General features: G+C 39.5%; 2 protein-coding genes and 1 long non-coding RNA gene across 8 annotated transcripts; 1 reads left to right on the forward strand and 2 right to left on the reverse strand.

Moving 5' to 3' along the window:
• Window positions 1–1,918: 1,918 nt before the first annotated feature.
• LOC311253221 lies at window positions 1,919–12,251 on the forward strand. The gene is made up of 2 exons (XR_014621648.1): window positions 1,919–2,114; window positions 11,873–12,251. It is a non-coding gene; the product is annotated as an uncharacterized lncRNA (long non-coding RNA).
• On the reverse strand, window positions 6,099–11,148 carry LOC311253169 (T-lymphocyte activation antigen CD80-like). 2 transcript variants are annotated; one of them, XM_084346955.1, is made up of 10 exons: window positions 11,123–11,148; window positions 10,484–10,782; window positions 9,813–9,962; window positions 9,005–9,130; window positions 8,760–8,920; window positions 8,532–8,603; window positions 7,914–8,001; window positions 7,719–7,811; window positions 6,968–6,994; window positions 6,099–6,543 (listed from the first exon to the last, which is right to left on the reverse strand). In XM_084346955.1, the coding sequence occupies exons 2-10, from the start codon at window positions 10,551–10,553 to the stop codon at window positions 6,536–6,538; spliced, it is 795 nt and encodes a 264-aa protein (XP_084203081.1). In that variant the 5' UTR covers window positions 10,554–10,782; window positions 11,123–11,148; the 3' UTR covers window positions 6,099–6,535. The 2 variants fall into 2 exon arrangements, with proteins under 2 accessions (XP_084203081.1, XP_084203082.1); XM_084346956.1 differs by lacking the exon at window positions 11,123–11,148 and having other exon boundaries at window positions 10,484–10,599; window positions 10,713–10,821.
• LOC311253219 (uncharacterized protein) lies at window positions 11,787–20,597 on the reverse strand. Of its 5 annotated transcripts, none has more exons than XM_084347029.1 (14): window positions 20,268–20,597; window positions 19,364–19,513; window positions 18,879–19,004; window positions 18,634–18,794; window positions 18,421–18,480; window positions 17,785–17,872; window positions 17,579–17,674; window positions 16,782–16,808; window positions 16,441–16,509; window positions 16,293–16,358; window positions 15,206–15,304; window positions 15,041–15,124; window positions 14,854–14,919; window positions 11,787–14,529 (listed from the first exon to the last, which is right to left on the reverse strand). In XM_084347029.1, the coding sequence occupies exons 1-14, from the start codon at window positions 20,335–20,337 to the stop codon at window positions 14,396–14,398; spliced, it is 1,296 nt and encodes a 431-aa protein (XP_084203155.1). In that variant the 5' UTR covers window positions 20,338–20,597; the 3' UTR covers window positions 11,787–14,395. The 5 variants fall into 5 exon arrangements, with proteins under 5 accessions (XP_084203155.1, XP_084203154.1, XP_084203153.1 ...); XM_084347028.1 differs by having other exon boundaries at window positions 15,206–15,307; window positions 20,268–20,593; XM_084347027.1 differs by having other exon boundaries at window positions 16,293–16,367; window positions 20,268–20,593.
• Window positions 20,598–21,073: the final 476 nt, after the last annotated feature.

Raw genomic sequence — 21,073 nt, forward strand, 5'->3', positions numbered from 1 at the left:
ATACGGAGCTGATAAAATACGGTAAGATATGATATGATACAATACGATACGATAAGATATGGTACGGTACGGTGAGGTATGATACTGTATGGTACAATACAATACGATACTACATGATACGACACAATACGATACGATAAGAGAGGATACGATACGATACGATACGGAGCTAATGAGTTAAGAGCTGATAAGATACAATCCGATAATATACAATACATTAATACTTTATTCATCCTGAGGGGAATTCTTGTGCAGCAGCTGCAGTTAAAAACAAGTTTAGAATATGAAAATTCAATAAGGTACAAATTCAAAACATACGCAAAACCAAAAATATAAACTTGATAACTTTAAGGTGCATGACTATACAAACTGTTCAGCATCATAGACTCTGGCTGATCTAAGTTTTCCATGTGTGTGACTGATTCTGTTCAGACATGTCAGCCTGCAGTGTGGCACCTGTCTGTGCTCCGGACTGAAGCTGCATTCCTTAAAGAGAGAAAGGCTTCGCATGATGACAGACGCTCTATTACTACCCCTCCACCAACACCTCCTACGCCACACCATCAACCCACACATCCACCTTGTGTTTACGATCCTTCTGCATGAAAGCAAGTCAAAATTTAGATCATCTGGATTTTCCCCAAAAATGCAAGAAACTTCTCTTTGTTTTTCACACCTCAGTAGGCAGAAGGAAAGTCGGTGTCAGTGTAATAGGGTTTGTCAGAACATGCCCTCCCCAACACCTGAACCATACGACTGAATAGAAAAATCCCTCTGACACAGTCTGGATCTCCTCCTGTGTGCACACGTAAAGATAAGCCCACTTTTCTTTTCGCCATCGGCTGTGTTCTCAGGGCATGTGTTGTTGTTACGACCCCCCTTTGTCACGCTTGCACACTTCAAATTTAAATTCCATCCATCTTCTCTCTGGCTCTCAGCTGTCAGAGTTCAGGAAGAGTCGTCTTGAAGGTAGCACTTATGTTGTAGATGAGTGCTGTCATTTCTGTCTGAACATACAATATGAGAGTTGTGTCCTCGCGCCCACCAGCGAGGAGACGAATAACTGGGCTTTGTGTCTCCGTCCAAAAAGGGTTGTTTGTCTACAGCTGCCAGGTGAAATAAACTGCTCCACCTGGATGGCAGGAAGGTGAGTTTCCAAAAGGTCACAAACATCTAGATCTATAAATTAAGGTGTGAGATACAATCTGCTCACTATAAACCAATCCGAAGTGTGGATAGGCCTCATGAGGTTGATACTCAATAATGAGTCTCTGGAGGGTTCATGTAGTGCAGAATAAACCACATAGGATACATTTTCAGCCTTAAAAACTGTAAATCGTTTTAATTTAAAGTTATAAATGATCATCATATGGTTTAAAATGAGTCCGTGAGGCAGTGCTTTGGGCTAAATGCGAACATCAACATGCTAAATGCTCCTTTTCTTGTTTGTTTAGCAGATGTTTACCATGTTCGCCATCTAAATTTAGCGTATTAGCATGCTTACATTCGCTAGTAAGCTGTAAACACAAAATCAAACGGCATTCATCCTCAAGGGAACATGAACATCTGCACCAAACTTCGTGGCAAACAATCCAAAATCTCTTCTGAGAGAAATACCATGAAGAAGCACATCCAAACCTTACAGTGGCGCTAGGCGGACAGTTTGGGGATCACTGAAGTAATTAGGATTCATCCTCCAGGGAACATGAACATCTGCACCAAACTTCATAAATAAAAGCCCTAATTTAACTCTGAAAATGTAGCATGTAAACACAGTAACACCTAAACAACTATGTTTTTGGAACTACGAATAAAACACAGCTTCTTCAACTGTTCAGCTGATATTTAATATATTCCAACATCAGACACATAAAATCACTGCAAAACAAAATGAAACACAGACGCTCTCTAGTTCGCTTTTTAATGACCAGTCATTTATTCAGCTTTTATAGTTTAAACACACGTTCTCAAACAAATGGATGTTAAATGTTCAAATTCTTGGTTTTACCTGCAACCTCCATTTTGACCATTTGCAGCAAATTATTGTGAGTTTCTGTAACTTGATCAGATCCTCTTTCATGAACAGCTACTACACAGAACGTACAGTACAGCAGGTGGTTGTCACCTTTTGACACTTTATAATCTCAGCTGCACGATATGTGAACATCTCATTGTGCTGGTAACTTAATCTGAAACCACGGCAGTAAAAGTCTTACAGCAACGTGATAATATTTAATATGAGCTGTTCATGTCAGTATAAAGCATTAAAGTACATTTTTACTAAATTATTAGTTACTACAGTTCATACTGTGATTAGTGCTCGTCACAGTCTTCAACAAAGGAAATGTGCAAACAGTTTAAACGCATCTCGTACATAGAGCTTCATAAAAACATACAAATACAGATTGGCATCACATTTCATAAGACAAATTTAATGGAACAAGATAAATAAAATAAAAGTAATGGAATTGAGAGTGTGTATGAAGATGGACGACATGAAAACTGTGAAAAAGTCTTGAAATCTGCTATAAAAAAGTGTAAACATTTAAAAAACTAACCTTTATCTGCCTTTTTGAGAGAACTTATGAACTTAAAAGTACTTTTGTGCTTTTAATTATCTTTTTTGTTTAACCCATTTTCTTTCTTCACCTGTTATACGTCTGCAGATTTGTCTTTATTGTATCTAATGAGCCTAAAGTCAATGTGTCATCCATCTTCATACACACACATACACATAATAAATGAAATGAAACAGAGCTGCTTCACAAAGGTACAGCTTTACGAGGACCTCTGGTGGACAGATAAGGAACAAGCAGCAGCATCAGCAGCAGAGAGACACTATAAAATAACATAACATATTGTGCCTGCAGCTGGAACAGCAAATAAAAAGATCTAAACTACATTCATGAGGACATTTGTAAATAAAAAGCGAATATTAACCTCTGCAAGAGAGAAACACTGTAAAATAATGTCAGTGATCATCTGTTTTATATTTGGTTCAGGCTCTGTATAACATTTACTTGGATTTCTTTCTGTTGCTTAAGTGACAAATACTTTTTATTTATCAAAAATAACAGCACATGTGCTGCAAATGTATATAAAAGATTAGCACTGAAGTTGATATGCAATGAAATATTGATACATATTTAGGTTGTAACAGCGATCGTATGTATTCTACATAAATACTTTGGCGTTGCAGGCAGCATTAGTGTGTCTCAGAGAACATTCTGCACCATTGTTTTGTTTAAAGAGGCACCTTCACCACAGGAAGCTGTGCACTGCTGCTGGTGAGTGAGGAGAAAATTGTAGATTCAGTGTTTAGGCATTCTGTGAGGAAAGTTAGTTGAAATATATAATCTTGTCTAGATACTTTTTGTGTCAATTGTTGTGAAACCATTGAAGCTAAGTAGCTATCAGTGAGTTTCTGCCAAGTCAGGTGTGTTGAATAGGATTGACTGCAGGGCGGAGCTAAGTCTGCATGAGGTAAATCTAGCACATATGGGCTAGTCACTACAGCGTCAGCTGCAGCGTCAGGGCAGCCGAACGAAGACTTAGGGAGTCTCTCTGCGGGAGTCTATTGAGGAAGTCCAAGTAACTCACTGTCCACCATCCATCGCAGCCATGAGTCCTACCCAATCCCTGTCAGGACATCAAACCGGAGAAGATTTCACCGGAGACCCATATTCGAGGCTGTAACCCAGCCAATCTCTGTTACCCAACATTCTCCACCGGTACTGAACTTAAAGTACTAGGGGGGCTATGGAACTGCCAGTCTGCAGTCAAGAAGGCGGACACCATCTCAGCCTATGCCTCCCTGCAAGACTCTCCACTTCCTGGCCCTTACGGAGACCTGGATCACTCCAGAAAACACTGCCACTCCAGCTGCCCTCTCAACTGCCTACTCATTCTCACACTCCCCTAGACAAACAGGTTGAGGAGGAGGAACTGGACTCCTCTTTCCACCCACGTGGTCCTACCAGGTTCTTACCCTCGACCACTTACCCAGATCTACATTTCCAGATCTGCAAATCCCTCTCTCCCTCCACTCTCTCCTCAACTGTTCTCTCCTCACTACCATCCACAGAACAATTCTCTCTACTTTCCACCTCCTCCACTCTGTCACCTCCCTCTCCTCCTCTTTAAACTTTCTCTGTCCCCTCACCTCCCGACCAGCACGATCATCTCCCCCCTCTCCCTGGCTGTCTGGATCGCTGCGAACCAACAGATCGGTGTTACAAGCAGCAGAGAGAAAATGGAAAAAATCACATCATCCTGATGACCTTGCTCACTACCACCACCTCCTGTCTGACTTCACATCAACTGTTTCAGCAGCCAAATCTGCCTTCTACCTGTCAAAGATCAACTCCTCTGCCTCCAACCCCAGGAAACTATTCTCCACATTCTCTTCGCTCCTCACCCCTCCCCCTCCCTCACTGCTGATGACTTTGCAACTTACTTTACCAAGAAAGTAAAAGACATCAGCTCCTCATTTACTCCTATGCCCTCCCAGAAAGCACCTCCCCCAACCCTCACCTATGACAGCCTTACCTGCTTCAGCCCTCTCTCCTCTGAAGATGTTCACACACTAGTGATGTCTAACTGTGCCATTACCTGTTCCCTCGACCCGATTCCCTCCTCTCTTCTCCAAAGCATCTCACATGACATCTTGCCTTTCCTCACCACCCTGATCAACTCTTCCCTCACTTCAGGCCGTATTCCAGTTCCTTTCAAGACAGCTACAGTAAAGCCACTCCTAAAGAAAACCACCCTAGACTTGGCTGACATCAGAAACTACAGACCTGTATTTCTTCTCTTGTTCCTCTCTAAAACCCTGGAACGTGCCATCTACAACCAACTTTCCTCCTACCTTTCACAAAACGACCTCCTTGACCCTAATCAGTCAGGCTTCAGGACTGCTCACTCCACTGAGACGGCCCTCCTCAGTGATTCGCTCTGTGCCGCCAGAGCCTCGTCCCACTCATCAGTCATCATCCTCCTCGACTTATCCTCTGCGTTTGACACAGTCAACCACCAAATCCTCCTCTCCACTCTGGCTCCTTGTCCAAACCCTGCTCCCTGGAAACTGGTGTTCCTCAAGGGTCAGTAGTAGGACCGCTTCTGTTTTCACTATACATTAGATCACTAGGCTCTGCAATCACATCACATGGATTCTCTTACCACTGTTATGCTAACGACACCCAACTGTTACTCTTTCCCCCGTCCTCCAACACTCACGTTGCCACGCGTATCTCCGAATGTCTGGCAGACATCTCCGCTTGGACAACTGCACATCATCTCAAGCTCAACCTTAGTAAAACTGAACTCCTCTTCATCCCGGGGAAACACTGCCCTCACATGGACCTGTCAGGATGTCATGGTATTGCCTTTATCGACTGCACGAAACCTGAGCGTAATCCTCGACGACTGACTATCCTGCACCCCCAACATCACCGCGGTGGCCCGATCCTGCAGATTTGCCCTCTACAACATCCACAGGATCCGGTCTTTCCTCACAAAGGAAGCGACGCAACTCCTGGTGCAACCGCTGGTCATCTCCCGCCTGGACTACTGCAACTCGCTCTTGGCTGGACTCCCATCCTCTGCGACTAACTCTTTGCAATGTATGCAGAACGCTCACCTAGTTTTCGATCTACTCAAATTCTCCCATGTGACCCCCCCTCCTCCGTGACCTCCACTGGCTTCCTGCTGCGGCCCGCATCAGATTCAAGAAGATGGTGCTTGCCTTCAAGGCCGTCAACGGAACTGCACCCATCTACCTCCAAATACTGGTCAGACCACACGCCCCAGCACGAGCACTTCGCTCTACTACATTGGCTGGTACCTCCATCGCTAAGAGCAAACAAATGTCGCTCAGCGAAGTCACGACTCTTCTCTGCTCTGGCGCCCCAGTGGTGGAACGAACTCCCGACCAATGTCAGGACAGAAGAGTCACTCGCCATCTTCCTCAAAAGACTCAAGACTTACTTGTTCAGACTTCACCTCGACCCCGCATAGCATGACAACCTCCCCACCCCCCCACCCCAAAAACAAAAAAAGCAAAAAAAAACAAAAAATAAAACAAAAAACAAACAAAATCATAGCACTTATGTACTTAAGGTATCCTTAATAAATAGCAGCTACTTGCTCAGATGAGGGCTTGAAGATCGTTTCTATTTTTTCTACTTTATCGACGGTGATATGTTGTGGTTTCTTTCTTGTGACAAATGTACTTATTGTAAGTGTAAGAGGTGCACGTCCATAATTATGGACAGAAAACAAAACTGTGTGAATGAGGCATCAGGATGTTTAAGAAATCACTGACAGCCTCTCTGAAATGATACAGAGAAGGAAAATTCGTCATCCCCAAAATGGTCGAGAAAACAAAACATGGCTGTCACGGTTCTGGCTGTCAGTCCTGTTTGGCACGATAAGATTTTACTCGCCAGTCTTATCTCCGGTATCCAAGGACACAGGACGTGTCGAGTCCTATGTGGATGTTTCTTCAGCCTCAGTCATCGTGGAACACCAGAACCAGTCAGTTTACTGCAGTTAAAACAATTCACAAAAAAACTAGTTGTTTAAAACCAGAATCGTAAAATGATTTAAATTGATTTGACAAGACGAAGATATTTCAGTGTAAATTTGACCACGTATAAACACGTAGATTTCAGCTTCAACAAGCATGTAAATAATGTCTTTTCAAATTCATTTGGGATCTTGCAGCTGCTGAAAACTTGGATTACACCAGATGATCTATCTGGACTGATTTTAAAGTGTTTTATCAGTTGTTTTTTAAATAATTTATTACATATTATGTACATGTACTTATGTACAATACGTACATAATATACATATACGTATTATACATACGTACATATTACGTATGTAATACGTATGTAAATTGATATTATTAATATGTATATTATTAAAAACAAATAAGTGAATTACAGTGGATTTATTTTCTTACCTTGTGCCGTCCCTTTAGCGCATTTTCCTGTTTTAAAGATGAACACATGTATGTTGTAACTTAATGAAATCAAACATTAATCACCATGTTATGTTTTGTAATTCTGTTTTTTTGCTGAATCATGAAGCTGTCATCGTTTCAACACTGAGAGTTTCATCACAGAGGAAACCCGGGGAAAACCCACGATCAAGAGCTGACAGGAAAATTCAACTGGTTAATAATCAGTCACATTGTATTAAACTTGTGAAACTTGTTAACGTGGCTTTGAATTAATTAATACGTGGGTTCTCAAAGTGAAAAAAGGTAGTATAATGTCACCAATAGCCAGTATTTGTAAATATTTGGCCAATTAGCGCCATTAAAAATATGCCGAATTAGCTATTAGCAGTTCCTGTTTGCTGTCACTGGATTACTTTGATACTGAGGGAAATGTAAAAACGTGATGATTCTGAGGCAAGTTCAGCTTCGCCTCACGTTGACTCACACTCTGCGAATGTTCTCAGGTGTATCCAGTGTTACCACAGCCTGTGACGTACAGCTGGAGGCCTGTCTGGTCTTGAACCTTCATTCCTCTCACTCAGGCTTCTTTATCAAACACTTCTTATGGTTTTTAAAGACTCTATTCCATCTTATATCTTAGCTGGAAAACATGCTTTTCATTATAATATCTAATACTACAAGATCATCCACTCTGTTGCATTAAAAAACTGACTAATTCAAAGTAACACAAACAATATTTATGGCTTCTTACCTTTTCTGCATATGTATACGATAAAGATGATCAACAGAAGCACTGCTACTATTGCTGCTAGGATTATGATCGATAATATGGGTATCGGTCTCCCTACAAAGAAAATGAAAGATTTCAACATATTGTAACACATGTAAGAGCACATATTCAGAATTAAGATGTTAAAAATGCTGTTAAAGTAGAATTTTGACTCACAAGGGGCGACAGGGTTGGAGACTGAATCACTGAAACTGTAGCTGACGGGGTTTTTCATTTCACAACCGAACTCTGGCTCCGTCCAATGCTAGAGAATGAAAAGATCATTTAACTTGAAGCTCAGGAGCTAACACACATGTTAGTATGTGCAACATGCTCAGACTACCAGCAATAACACCAGGGAGAAGACAGTTATGTGAACAATTCATCAGGAAACGCTGCAGCCGTACAGGCCCTGTGGTGCTTTAAGCTTTAGCATTAGCATGCTAACATGCTCACAATGACAGTGTAAACATGCTAGCAGACGTTAAGTTTACCATGTACACCATCTTAGTTTAGCGTGTTAGCGTGCTACATTTCAACAGAATTCACTTCTTAATACTACTAGTACTACTACTAGTAATAATATTGCTGAATACTTTATACTACTGCTTAATACTTTATACTACTAGTAGTACTTTATACTACTGCTGAATACTTTATACTACTGTTTACTACTTTATTCTACTGCGTAATACTTTATACTACTCTCAACTACTTAATACTTCTGTTTGTTACTTCAAACTACTGTTCACTACTTTAACTCCTGATCTGTCTTCTTCTCTTTCTGTTACTTACGTAGCTGTTTTGCTGGAATAACCGCGGGTCCCCGGTGCTCGTTGGTCCTGATCCTGTGGTCCTGTCTGACCCCTATTATCATCAACATCATCATCATCATCATCATCACACATCATATTTAGACTATAGTCGTTTTGTTAGTATTATTAATATTAAATATTTCAGTGATTATAGCTGTTATTATTATTGCAGTGGCTCCTGTAAATCTCCAGTGGAGAGACATTATACCTTCCATATATGGAGCACATTGGATGACCTAAAAATGTAGTCACTGGCAATCCAACTGAAGGTGATTGGTTCGGCGTCTGTGGTGTTGCCTTCACAGGTGAAGACACAGTATTTATTCTCAGCGTTACACCATCTGGAGACAGACGGTTTGGAGACACGAGCTGATGGACAAAGGAACAAACAAGGAGACTCAATCAAACCATCCCATCTGTTCTCCAGACTTCATTCAGGATTCCTCCACTTACAGATAACCCGGAGCTCCTTAGTGCCCGTGACTTTGTCGTTGATCTCGGCCGTGTAGCTGCCGCTGTCGTTTCGAATCAGCTCTGTGATCGTCAGCGCTCCAGTCGAAGTATTCAGCATGCCGCGATCTACAAATATGTACAGACAGAGTTTGATTTGGCTTCTGAAAAAGGATCCAGATTTCCAATGTTTGTAAAAAAATATGTAAAACGTAGAAATTATTGTGGTGAATCCAATAGTTAATTGTTATGTAATAAAGGAAACTTAATTGGGATTTTAGTAAACCCTTCTCTTTGCAGAAAACCCATCAAAACACTTTAATACCCTGAAATCCATTAATTTAGCACAAATCTGTGGTTAACCTATCAAATACTACACATTTAAATGTGATTTTTATGAGGATAATTTTTGGATTTCAAAATATTAAGGCATATTTAATAGATTATTTGCACAGGTCAAGGTATTTAGGGGGTAAAATAAAACACAAGTCCATGCAGAAAACCCATCTGGGGGCTAACCTAGCAAAATACCTGAAGACAAATGTCTTAAGATGACCCCCGGGCAAAATTCCCACCTTAGCAACACCTCAAAAAGTGTTTATAACCCATTAAAATCTACTGAATTTGTTCATTCAAAACTTTAAGGGATCTTCTTCTAAAACCCAATATTTTTATTTTGAGTGTTTGAGTGATTTTAAGTAAATTCAGGGTGTTTTAGCAGAATTATGGGTGATTTAAGGGATTTGATAATCACTATATCAGATCAGATCCATTTGGTGTTAAATCTCAGGTGAAATGTGTGTGAATGTACCTTTAAAATGGAGGTAGGACTTGATCTCGTCTCCGTACCACTCCATGGCGATTTCACGATCATGTTTCCACTTGATGCTGGTGATGGGACCGTCCACAGAGTCTGGAGTGAGGACGACTTTGTCTCCTACTGCCTTGTAGATCGGTTCGTCTGGAGAAAATAATGTCATGTCTCATATTTCATAAACAAAATCAAAATAGACTTACAGTAAGTAATATTTCTAATGCCTCATTTTAACTTGTAATTAAGTATTTTTGCAATATGGTACTATTACTTTGACTTCTTCTACTGGCAACTGGTAACTAAGTACAATATTTACCCTTTAAAATGTAGTGGAGTGGAGGTATAAGGTAGCTGAGAATGGAAATACTTGTGTACAAATACCTCAACGTTTTCAAAGCAGAACTTTTACTTGTAATTTAGTATTTATACAGTATGGTACTATTACTTTTACTTCGTCTAGTAACTAAACTGATCAAAAGAATGTAGTGGAGGACAAAAGTACAATATCTGCCTCTAACATGTAGAAATGCTCAAGTAAAGTACGAATAGTTACATTACTTTTACTATATTTTTCAATAAACATACACAGGAGGACGTTTATATGAGGCTACAGATGTAAAATCACAGGTAGCAGGTTTATAAACGTGATATTATCCTCTAAAACTTACCTTTACCGGCTGTCAACGCAGTGAAGGACAGGAGGACGATGAGCAGGTCCACCAGAACCAACGACGCCATCCTCGTTCAATGAATGAACACGAGCTTAAAAAGCCGCTTCAAGAAACTGTAAAGATTTAAAAATGTAGAAACACTCACAGAAGAAGCACAGAGGCTAAAAAAACACTTTAAAAAGTCGTAAAAGACAAGCGGAGGGAGAGTTCAGGAGTTTGTCCTGACCGTCTGCTGTTCAGAGGAGTGAGTGGTGCCAACTGATTTTATCTCTTTTATATGGACGATGACGCAGTAACTGGATGAGGAGATGACAAACACTAGTTAATATTACGACATTTTCTTTTTGCCACTCAGACTAAATAAATAATGTTTAGCGAAAGCCTGCAGCAAAAGTAAACTAATAAATAAAAAAATATTAATTAAAAAATTGATGGTTGCCTGGCAACCTGCTAGCTAACAGCAATCCCTGAGCTAAATTAGCTTTGTCATGTCTTGCTAGCTCAGTACAGACTGCTGAGTGAAAAGCTTTTTATAAAATGTCGTCCGTCCAGATATATTAGCTTACATGTGTTAATATTAAATACACAATGAAAGCAGCAGCTTCTGGTTGATATAAATGCTGGTTTGCTCCTTACCAGCATTAACCCTTTAGAAACTGTTAAACACACTCAATACAAGAATATACTTTTACAAAATGGTGGCTGGTTATTATTCCTTTTCTAAAAATATCTTTAAAAAATAACTCACTGTACTGTTTGTAAACTTTAATCTTATTTAAAGTTATCTATGGATGGATTTCTTCCATATATTCAGTATAATATAGTTTTAATGGGAGTTAAGTTTGTACTTGGACAGTACTAGGCCTACAATAAACTACTCAATTGAGGAGAAATGCTTATTTTTGTACTTTTTTACATGGAGTTTGGTACGCTAGCCCAGAATTGTTAATTTAACAACTTGCATACCTGATATAATGTATGAATGAAGACATTTAGTCATCTGCACAACACCCGAGACATATTATTGGTTAAACCTTTACATGACATAGTACCTAGAGCTAGTTAGCAGTAAACACAAAATCAAACGGCATTCATCCTCAAGGGAACATGAACATCTGCACCAAACTTCATAGATAAAAGCCCTAATTTAACTCTGAAAATGTAGCACGTAAACACAGTAACACCTAAACAACTATGAATAATACAGGGCTTCTTAAACTGTTCAGCTGATAATATGCTTTAATTTAGCATATTCCAACATTTGAACACACTTTAAACAAAATGAAACACAGACGCTATCTATTGTTGTCTTTTTAATGACCAGTCATTTATTCAGCTTTTATACAGCTTAAACACACGTTCTCAACAGAACGTACAGTACAGCAGGTGGTTTCAAAGCTTGTCACAGTGCAAACAGACTCTAATGTAGCTGCCACAGGTGAGAAAAGGCTTTTGAGAGGCGTCCATGCTGTCTTACAGCAACGTGATAATATTTAATATGAGCCGTTCATGTCAGTATAAAGCATTTAAGTACATTTTTACTAAATTATTAGTTACTACAGTAAATTCTGTTAGTGCTCATCACAGTCTTCAACAAAGGAAATGTGCAAATAGTTTAAAAGCATCTCGTACATACAGAGCTTCACAAAAACATACAAATACAGATTGGCATCACATTTCATAGGACAAATTTAATGGAACAAGATAAATAAAATAAAAGTAATGGAATTGAGAGTGTGTATAAAGATGGACGACATGAAAACTGTGGAAAAGTCTTGAAATCTGTTGTAAAAAAGTGTAAAAATTTAAAAAACTAACCCTTTATCTGCCTTTTTGAGAGAACTTATGAACTTAAAAGTACTTTTGTGCTTTTAATTATCTTTTTTGTTTAACCCATTTTCTGTCTTCACCTATTATACTTCTGCAGATTTGTCTTCATTGTATCTAATTAGCCTAAAGTCAACGTGTCATCCATCTTCATACACACACATACACATAATAAATAAAATGAAACACAGCTGCTTCACAAAGGTACAGCTTTATGAGGACCTCTGGTGGACAGATAAGGAACAAGCAGCAGCAGCAGCAGCAGCAGCATCAGCAGCAGAGAAACACTATAAAATAACATAACACATTGTGCCTGCAGCTGGAACAGCAAATAAAAAGATCTAAACTACATTCATGAGGACATTTTAAATAAAAAGCTGTACTCTTCCAACAACCACACACCTCCATCTGATATGTAACATCAAGGTAAAGAATAAATCTCAATCTTCTTCTCTTTGGCGTGTTGGACGTTATAAAATGTTTCTTAGAAAATCTTAAAAAAGCTCCTTTCATAGCTTGAATATTAAACCTCTGCAAGAGAGAAACACTCTGATCATCTGTTTTACATTTGGTTCAGGCTCTGTGTAACATTTACTTGGACTTCTTTCTGTTGCTTAAGTGACAAATACCTTTTATTTATCAAAAATAACAGTGCACGTGCTGCAGATATATATAAAAGATTAGCACTTAAGTTGATATGCAGTGAAATATTGATACATATTTAGGTTACAACAGCGACTGTATGTATTCTAGATAAATACTTTGGCGTTGCAGGCAGCATTAGTGTGTCTCAGAGGACATTTTGCACCATTGTTTAGTTTAAAGAGGCACTTTAACTTCAGCACCTGGTGTTAAAACTCTGCAGCAGGAGGTTCAGTCCACCAAAGTTTCTATTCGAGAACCGTTTTGTACCTGAGAGCAAAAAGCTACTGCGACAAACGTATCATTGATTACATCCTGTATTGATTACTGCAGCTCCTTCGTCTCCAGTGTCTCCATAAACTTTCACTGGTCCAGATCATCACCAGATGATCTCCCTGAGTAACTGCTTCTCACTAGAGCTGCCATTAGCTAGTATGCTCTAGCTGTACAGCTAGTGCTTTGGACTGGGAAGGGCCGTGGCTAGCTGGTTAGCATGCTAACTTCAGTAGATATCTCAGTAACTTGATACAAAACTGCTATTTCTTCACATTCTGCTGGAAGTTTTAGTACATTTTTGTACGTTTTCAACTAAAACTCTTACATGTTGCCCCTTTAAGGTTCTTCATAACCTCACTGTTCTGTATCTGGACTACTTCAGAACTAAATACACCCTCTGCCATCCAACTCACTGCACCATCTGTCTGCTAGTGTCACGGTGTGTGCCGTGTCAGCCTTGTAGTGTCTCGATCCTATCACATTACGACACTGGACGAGAGCTGCAGTAAGCCATTAAACGTCATTAAAAAAAAAAAGAGGAAGGAGCAACAGGAATCAGAAAAATGAAGTCGTATGAAAAACAGCACACTGCGGCACTTTTGTCTCATGTTGTGCTGCTGAAATGAGAACTTGCACAGCAGCACTGTGCCCACAAACAGGAACACCTTAAAGTAGATACTGCATAAGCCCAGGGGGTTGGTGGTGGTTTCCGTCTACGTGAATCGCAGTCATCAGAGTATGTTACGTCGTCTTACTTCTGTTTCTTAACTTCACACAACCTTTACTGACCAACAAGTTCAAGCTACGTTAACAAACCAAAAGAGTGATGTTGCCAAATAGATAGGTTTCCTGATTGGCTTTCCCTTCGTCTTCCAACTTGCGATTAAATAGATCATGATATCATGTTTTGGCCAGATGGCTTTCCCCTACATGAGCCCAAAAAGGTTCTGTAGTTCAGTGATTCTCAACCTTTTTGAGTCACGACCCATCACAGACAAACACACTGGCTGTTTAGTGCCGAACAAAGGGATGAGAATCCTTCATAAACATTCCTCCGTAGTACCTTCGCTTGAAAATGTAACTATAAAGGAACGATCATAAACACTGCAGCTCACAGCAGCTACAGAGAGATGAAACCCTTCAGACTTCAGACTTCAGACTGACCTACACAGAATCTATTATTTGATAATAACCATAGCTTTGGCGACGGGGAGCCGAAGGTACGTCTGTTTGGTCTTCGTCTTGTTGTTCGTCCTCTGGCGGCTCCTCCTGACCGTTTGACTTCACAGCTGAGTTCTCTGTCAAATAATAAAAGATTTGTCACATTCATGACTCCAGAAAGTGTCGGCCATCTTTCCCACTGGTCTCTGAAGACAGACTTCTTCTGCTTCTTGCCTTTTTCTAACTAAACATTGAGGCTTTTACTTGTGTTTTTGGAGGATAAACATGTAGAGAGCTTAAACATACATGACTTTTGAACAGACGTGAATCCAAAAACTGTCAACTCGAGGTCCATAATTCTTACGGGAACCTACTCCAGATTTATTTTTCTTCATGAAACTGGATAATTCAATGTTTCATATGTGAAGAGCCAAAATGGAGTATTTTAAAACGTTCCTCACCTGTCTCCTCGCTGGCAGCAGCTGTCGAGTCCTGGTGGGATGTTTCAGAAATCACTGACAGCCTCTCTGTTAAATCAGACAGAGAAGGAAAATTCGTCATTCTCGTGGTCAAAATGGTGGAGAAAACAAACGTGGCTGTCGCGGTTCTGCCCGTCAGTCCTGTTTAGTACGATAAGGTTTTACTCACTAGTCTTATCTCCGGTATCCAAGTCCACGGGATGTGTCGAGTCCTGTGTGGATGTTTCTTCAGCCTCAGTCATCGATGGAATCACTAAATGTTAAGAACATGTCTGTAACGACCAATCAATGATTTTATTATCATTCAGATCAGGTTAAATAATGTTTTACTCACCAGTTACATGGTTGGTATGTACGGACACAACGGTTGTCGGGTTCTGGGGAGGTGCTCCGAGGCCATTTTGAAGCAACGCTGATGTCTCTGTGATGTTTACTGCTGTTAAAAAAATTCACACAGACACTCGTTGTTTAAAACCAGAATCGTAATAATGATTTAAATTGATTTGACAAGATGCTACTGAGACTACAAAACGTCACCTGAAGACTATTTATTACTATTGATTAATAAAACGTGTTAAAGACTAACACAAGAGGAAGTTTTCTCTCATGTTGGACGCTTGTGAAACTGCAGCGGTGGAGGAAGTACTCACATCCTTTACTGAAGCACAGAGCGTCAACACGGAGCCAGTTCTGAGTCATTGATGGTGGTTTCCAAGATAAACATGAGGGATTGTGAATAAAGTTCTGCTACACACATTTATTGTGTGTTTAAGCTTGTGGACTTTCAGGTCCTCAAACAACTGAATACTGCGTAAGTGTAAGAGGTCACAAGGCAAAAAAGGTTGGGAAACATCTTCTATTATGAGATTATCATACGTTTGTTGTGTAAAATCTTGATTTGTATCAAGTAACTGGCGGTTTTAAAGTATAAAAAGGCAGAAAATGGAAGTTTTTTGTGTCTTTCCTTCCCCTCAGTGTTTTAAAGGTTCTTGTGCATATAAATGTTGAAAAGGTCAAAGTCTGCACCAACAGAAGCTCCTCTCTCCCACAGAAAACACTGCTCCTTAAACGCCTCATCAGTAGTCCCGCTTTTACTTCCGTGACTTTGTGACATCACACTACATCACCATGTCACACATTTGCATAGCAACTAGCTTGGAACGTAAGAATATATTTAGCACAGCTGCTCTGTTGTTGTTGTTAGTGGTGCTGGCTCAGGTGTGTGTGAGCCGACCAATCAGAGCAGACTTCTGGCCTTAAAGAGACAGGAGCTTTAAAACAAGTGAAGCTATTCTAGTAGTATTAGTATTATGAACCTGAAAATGAGTATAATATGGGACCTTTAAGCAGACCGTGAGTAAATGTACACGACTGGAAACGGTTTTTTTTTTAAACGTTTTGGTTATTATAACATTACTCACCAGTCTCATCGCTGGCATCTGGGGCCACAGGAGGGGTTGAGTCCTGGGTGGGTGTTTCTTGCACCTCTGCAATCACTGACCAAATCAGATTTTCTGTTTCAGTCCAACTGTCACACCTTTTTTTATCCTTAAATAACATTTTACTCACCAGTTACATTGTTGGTATCGCCAGACGCAGCAGGTGTCAAGCCATGGAAATTTTCAAGCATCACTTCCTCTGTCAAATGATAAAATAAGTTTAAAAATGTTGCTTAAACCATGTTTTGGCTTTTTATTGTCTTTTAAATGCAATTTCTTTGTAATTTTCAACTATTTATTTGCTTATTTGAGGCTGAATACATTTAAAACATGTTAAAAATTCCGATATTAAATATTTAAAAATGTTGGATGCAAGCATGTTTGACACGGTATGAACACAGAAATTGATATTATTAATATGTAGGTTATCAAAGACAAATAAGTGAATTACAGTGGATTTTCTTTTCTTACCTTGTGCCGTCCTTTTAGCGCATTGTCCTGTTTTGAAGATGAACACATGTATGTTGTAACTTAATGAAATCAAACATTAATCACCATGTTATGTTTTGAATCAGGAAGCTATCATTGTTTCAACACTGAGAGTTTCATCATAGAGTAAACCCGGGGGAAACCAAGGGGAAACCAGGGGAAACCCGCGATCAAGAGCTGACAGGAAAGTTCGACTGGTAAATAAACAGTCACATTGTGTTAAACTTGTGAAACTGCTCTTGTTAACGTGGCTTTGAATTAATTAATACGTGGGTTCTCAAAGTGAAAAAAGGTAGTATAATGTTACCAATAGCCAGTATTTGTAAACATTTGGCCAATTAGCACCATTAAAAATATGCCGAATTAGCTATTAGCAGTTCCTGTTTGCACTGTCATCATCGATCTACAGTTAGCTGTCACTGGATTACTTTGATACTGAGGGAAACGTAAAAACGTGATGATTCTGAGGCAAGTTCTGCTTCGCCTCATGTTGACTCACACTGTGAGAATGTTCTCAGTGTTGAGGAAGTATCCAGTGTTACCACAGTCTCTGCAGTGCAGCTGGAGGCCTGTCTGGTCTTGAACCTTCATTCCTCTCACTCAGGCTTCTTTATTAAACACTTTTCTGTTTTTTAGACTCTATTCCATCTTATATCTTAACTGGAAAACTTGCTTGTCATTATAATATCTAATACTACGAGAGCATCCACTCTGTTGCATTAAAAAAACTGCAAGTAATGTAATTAAAAGTAACACAAACAATATTTATGGCTTCTTACCTTTTCTGCATTTCCATATGACCAACACAACCACTGCTACTGTTGCTAAAACTACTGCTACTGCGATTATGATCACAATTGTGGTTGTCGAGCCCCCTACAAAGAAAATGAAGGATTTCAACATATTGTAACACATGTAAGAGCACATATTCAGAATTAAGACATTAAGATGTTAAAAATGCTGTTAAAGTAGATATTTGACTCACTGGGGGCGACAGGGTTGGAGACTGAATCACTGCGACTGTCGCTGACAGGGTTTTCCATTATACAACTGAACTCTGGCTCCTTCCAATGCTAGAGAATGAAAAGATCATTTAACCTGCAGCTCAGGAGCTAACACACGTTTGTATGTGCAACATGCTCAGACTGCCAGCAATAACAACAGGGAGAAGACAGTTATGTGAACAATTCATCAGGAAACGGTGATTTGAAATGATTTCAGTGGTGCTGAAGGATTAAAACCCAGGATGTGTCTCACTATACACACTGTAGCCCGACATTTAATGTGTCTGCAAGTTTGATACTTGAATTATCTTGTTGCAGAGGACAGCATAGTGAATCTACTGCGTTTCCATTGCTGGACGTTTTCCAGGAAAGCCAGGAACCAAAACAACACAGGCCGCAGCCGTACAGGCTCTGTGGTGCTTAAGCTTTAGCATTAGCATGCTAACATGCTCAGAATGACAGTGTGAACATGCTTTACTATCTAAACCATCTGAGTTTAGCGTGTTAGCGTGCTAACATTTGAACAGAATTCATTACTTCATACTACTGTTTACTACTTCTTATTACTGTTTACTACTTTAACTCCTGATCTGTCTTCTTCTCTTTCTGTTACTTACGTCGCTGTTTTGCTGGTCCCCGGTGCCCGCTGGTCCTGATCCTGTGGTCCTGTCTGACCCCTATTATCATCAACATCATCATCATCATCATCACACATCATATTTAGACTATAATCATTTTGTTAGTGTTATTAATATTAAATATTTCAGTGATTAAAGCTGTTATTATTATTGCAGTGGCTCCTGTAAATCTCCAGTGGAGAGACATTATACCTTGGATATTTGGAGCACATTGGTTGACCCGAATTGGTTGTCACCTGCACGCCAACTGAAGGTGATTGGTTCGGCGTCTGTGGTGCTGCCTTCACAGGTGAAGACACAGTATTTATTCTCACCGTCACACTGTGTCGAGACCGACGGTTTGGAGACACGAGCTGATGGACAAAGGAACAAACAAGGAGACTCAATCAAACCATCCCATCTGTTCTCCAGACTTCACTCCGGATTCCTCCACTTACAGATAACCCGGAGCTCCTTAGTGCCCGTGACTTTGTTGTTGACCTCGGCCGTGTAGCTGCCGCTGTCGTTTCGAATCAGCTCTGTGATCGTCAGCGCTCCAGTCGACGTATTCAGCGTGCCTCGATCTACAAATATGTACAATATGTACATTAATATCCTGCAAACCATTCATTTAGCACACATCTGGGGCTAACTTAGCAAAATACCTGAAGACAATGTCTTAAAATGACCCCCAGGCCAAATTCCCACCTTAGCAACACCTCAAAAAGTGTTTATAACTGATTATACTGGATTTGTTAATTCAAGGCTTTAAGGCATCTCATATAAAACCTAATATTTTGATTTTGAGTAAGATGTTTGGCAAATATCAGAAGTAAATTCAGGGTGTTTTAGAAGAATTATGGGTGATTTAAGGTATTTGATAATCACTAAATCAGATCAGATCCATTTGGCGTTAAATCTCAGGTGAAATATGTGATTGTACCTTCAAAATGGCGGAAGGACCCAATCTCGTCTCCGTACCACTCCATGGCGATGTCATGATTGTGTTTCCACATGATGCTGGTGATGGGACTGTCCACAGAGTCTGGAGTGAGGACGATCTCGTCTCCTACTGCCTTGTAGATCGGTTCGTCTGGAAATGTTATAGTTCGTTCTGAGTTATCATTATTGTTGTTAAACATTCTGTCCTAAATGTAAAATCAGCAAAAGCAGAAAGTACTCGTAGCATCAAAAGGAGTACTCTTTACATACTTGTACTTGTTATACTGCATTACATTGATTGTATATCACAGTAATTGATTCATATTGAAGAATCACATTGTTGATCTGAATATGTATTCATTTAGCCCATCATATGTGTGTGTATGTAAGGAAGTAAGTAACTAAGTACATTACAAACTAATTCATACTCAGTGTACTTACAGTAAGTAATATAGCCATAGCAGAACTTTTACTTGTAGTTAAGTAGATAGATAGATAGATAGATCTAGTAGTATCTAGAGTATTTATACAGTATGGTACTATTACTTACACTTCTTCTAGTAACTAGTAACTAAAGTTATCAAATGAATGTAGTGTTGTAAAAGTACAATATCTGCCTCTAACACGTAGCGGAGTGGAAGCATAAAGTAGCAGCAGATGGAAATACTTAAGTAAAGTACGAATAGTTACATTACTTTCACTATATTACACTTCTAAGGGGGAATATCTATTGAACTCCTGTTTGCAGTTGCTTTAGAGGAGGTGTGTTGATCAATACAATCACCATACCTGTGGGCGCGGCACTACACGCTTCAATAAACATACACAGGACGTTTATATGAGGCTACAGATGTAAAATCACAGGTAGCAGGTTTATAAACGTGATATTATCCTCTAAAACTTACCTTTACCGGCTGTTATCGCAGTGAAGGACAGGAGGACGATGAACAGCTCCACCAGAACCAACGGCGCCATCCTCGTTCAAATGAATGAAAACGAGCATAAAAAGCGGAAATTATTCTCTTGTAGAAACTATAAAGATAATATAAATGTAGAAACACTCACAGAAGAAGCACAGAGGCTTAAATAACACTTTAAAAAGTCGTAAAAGACAAGCGGAGGGAGAGTTCAGGAGAAGTTTGTCCTGACCGTGTGTTGAAATGAGGAAGTGAGTGAGTGCTGTCAACTTCATCTCTCTTTTATAGACGATGACGCAGTGTCAATTTCATCAAACAAACACTGATTAATATTACGACATTTTCTTTTTGCCACTCAGACTAAATAAATAATGTTTAGTGAAAGCCTGCAGCAGAAGTTAACTAATAAATAAAAAAATATTAATTAAAAAATTGACGGTGCATGGTTGCCTGGCAACCTGCTAGCTAACACCAGCTAAATTAGCTTAGTCATGTTTTTTGCTAGCTCACGTACAGACTGCAGAGTGGAAAGCTTTTTATAAAATGTCGTCCTTCCAGATATATTAACTTACATGTGTTGACATTAATACACAATGAAAGCAGCAGCTTCTGGTTGATATAAATACTGGTTTGCTCCTTGCCAGCATTAACCCTTTAAAAACTGTTAAACACACTCAATACAAGAATATACTTTTACAAAATGGCGGCTGGTTATTCCTTTTCTTAAAATATCTAAAAAATATCTCACTGTACTGTTTGTAAACTTTAATCTTATTTAAAGTTATCTTTGGATG

Source organism: Pagrus pagrus, assembly GCF_965226575.1.
Source record: "Pagrus pagrus genome assembly, chromosome: 24".
NCBI classification, from domain to species: domain Eukaryota; kingdom Metazoa; phylum Chordata; class Actinopteri; order Spariformes; family Sparidae; genus Pagrus; species Pagrus pagrus.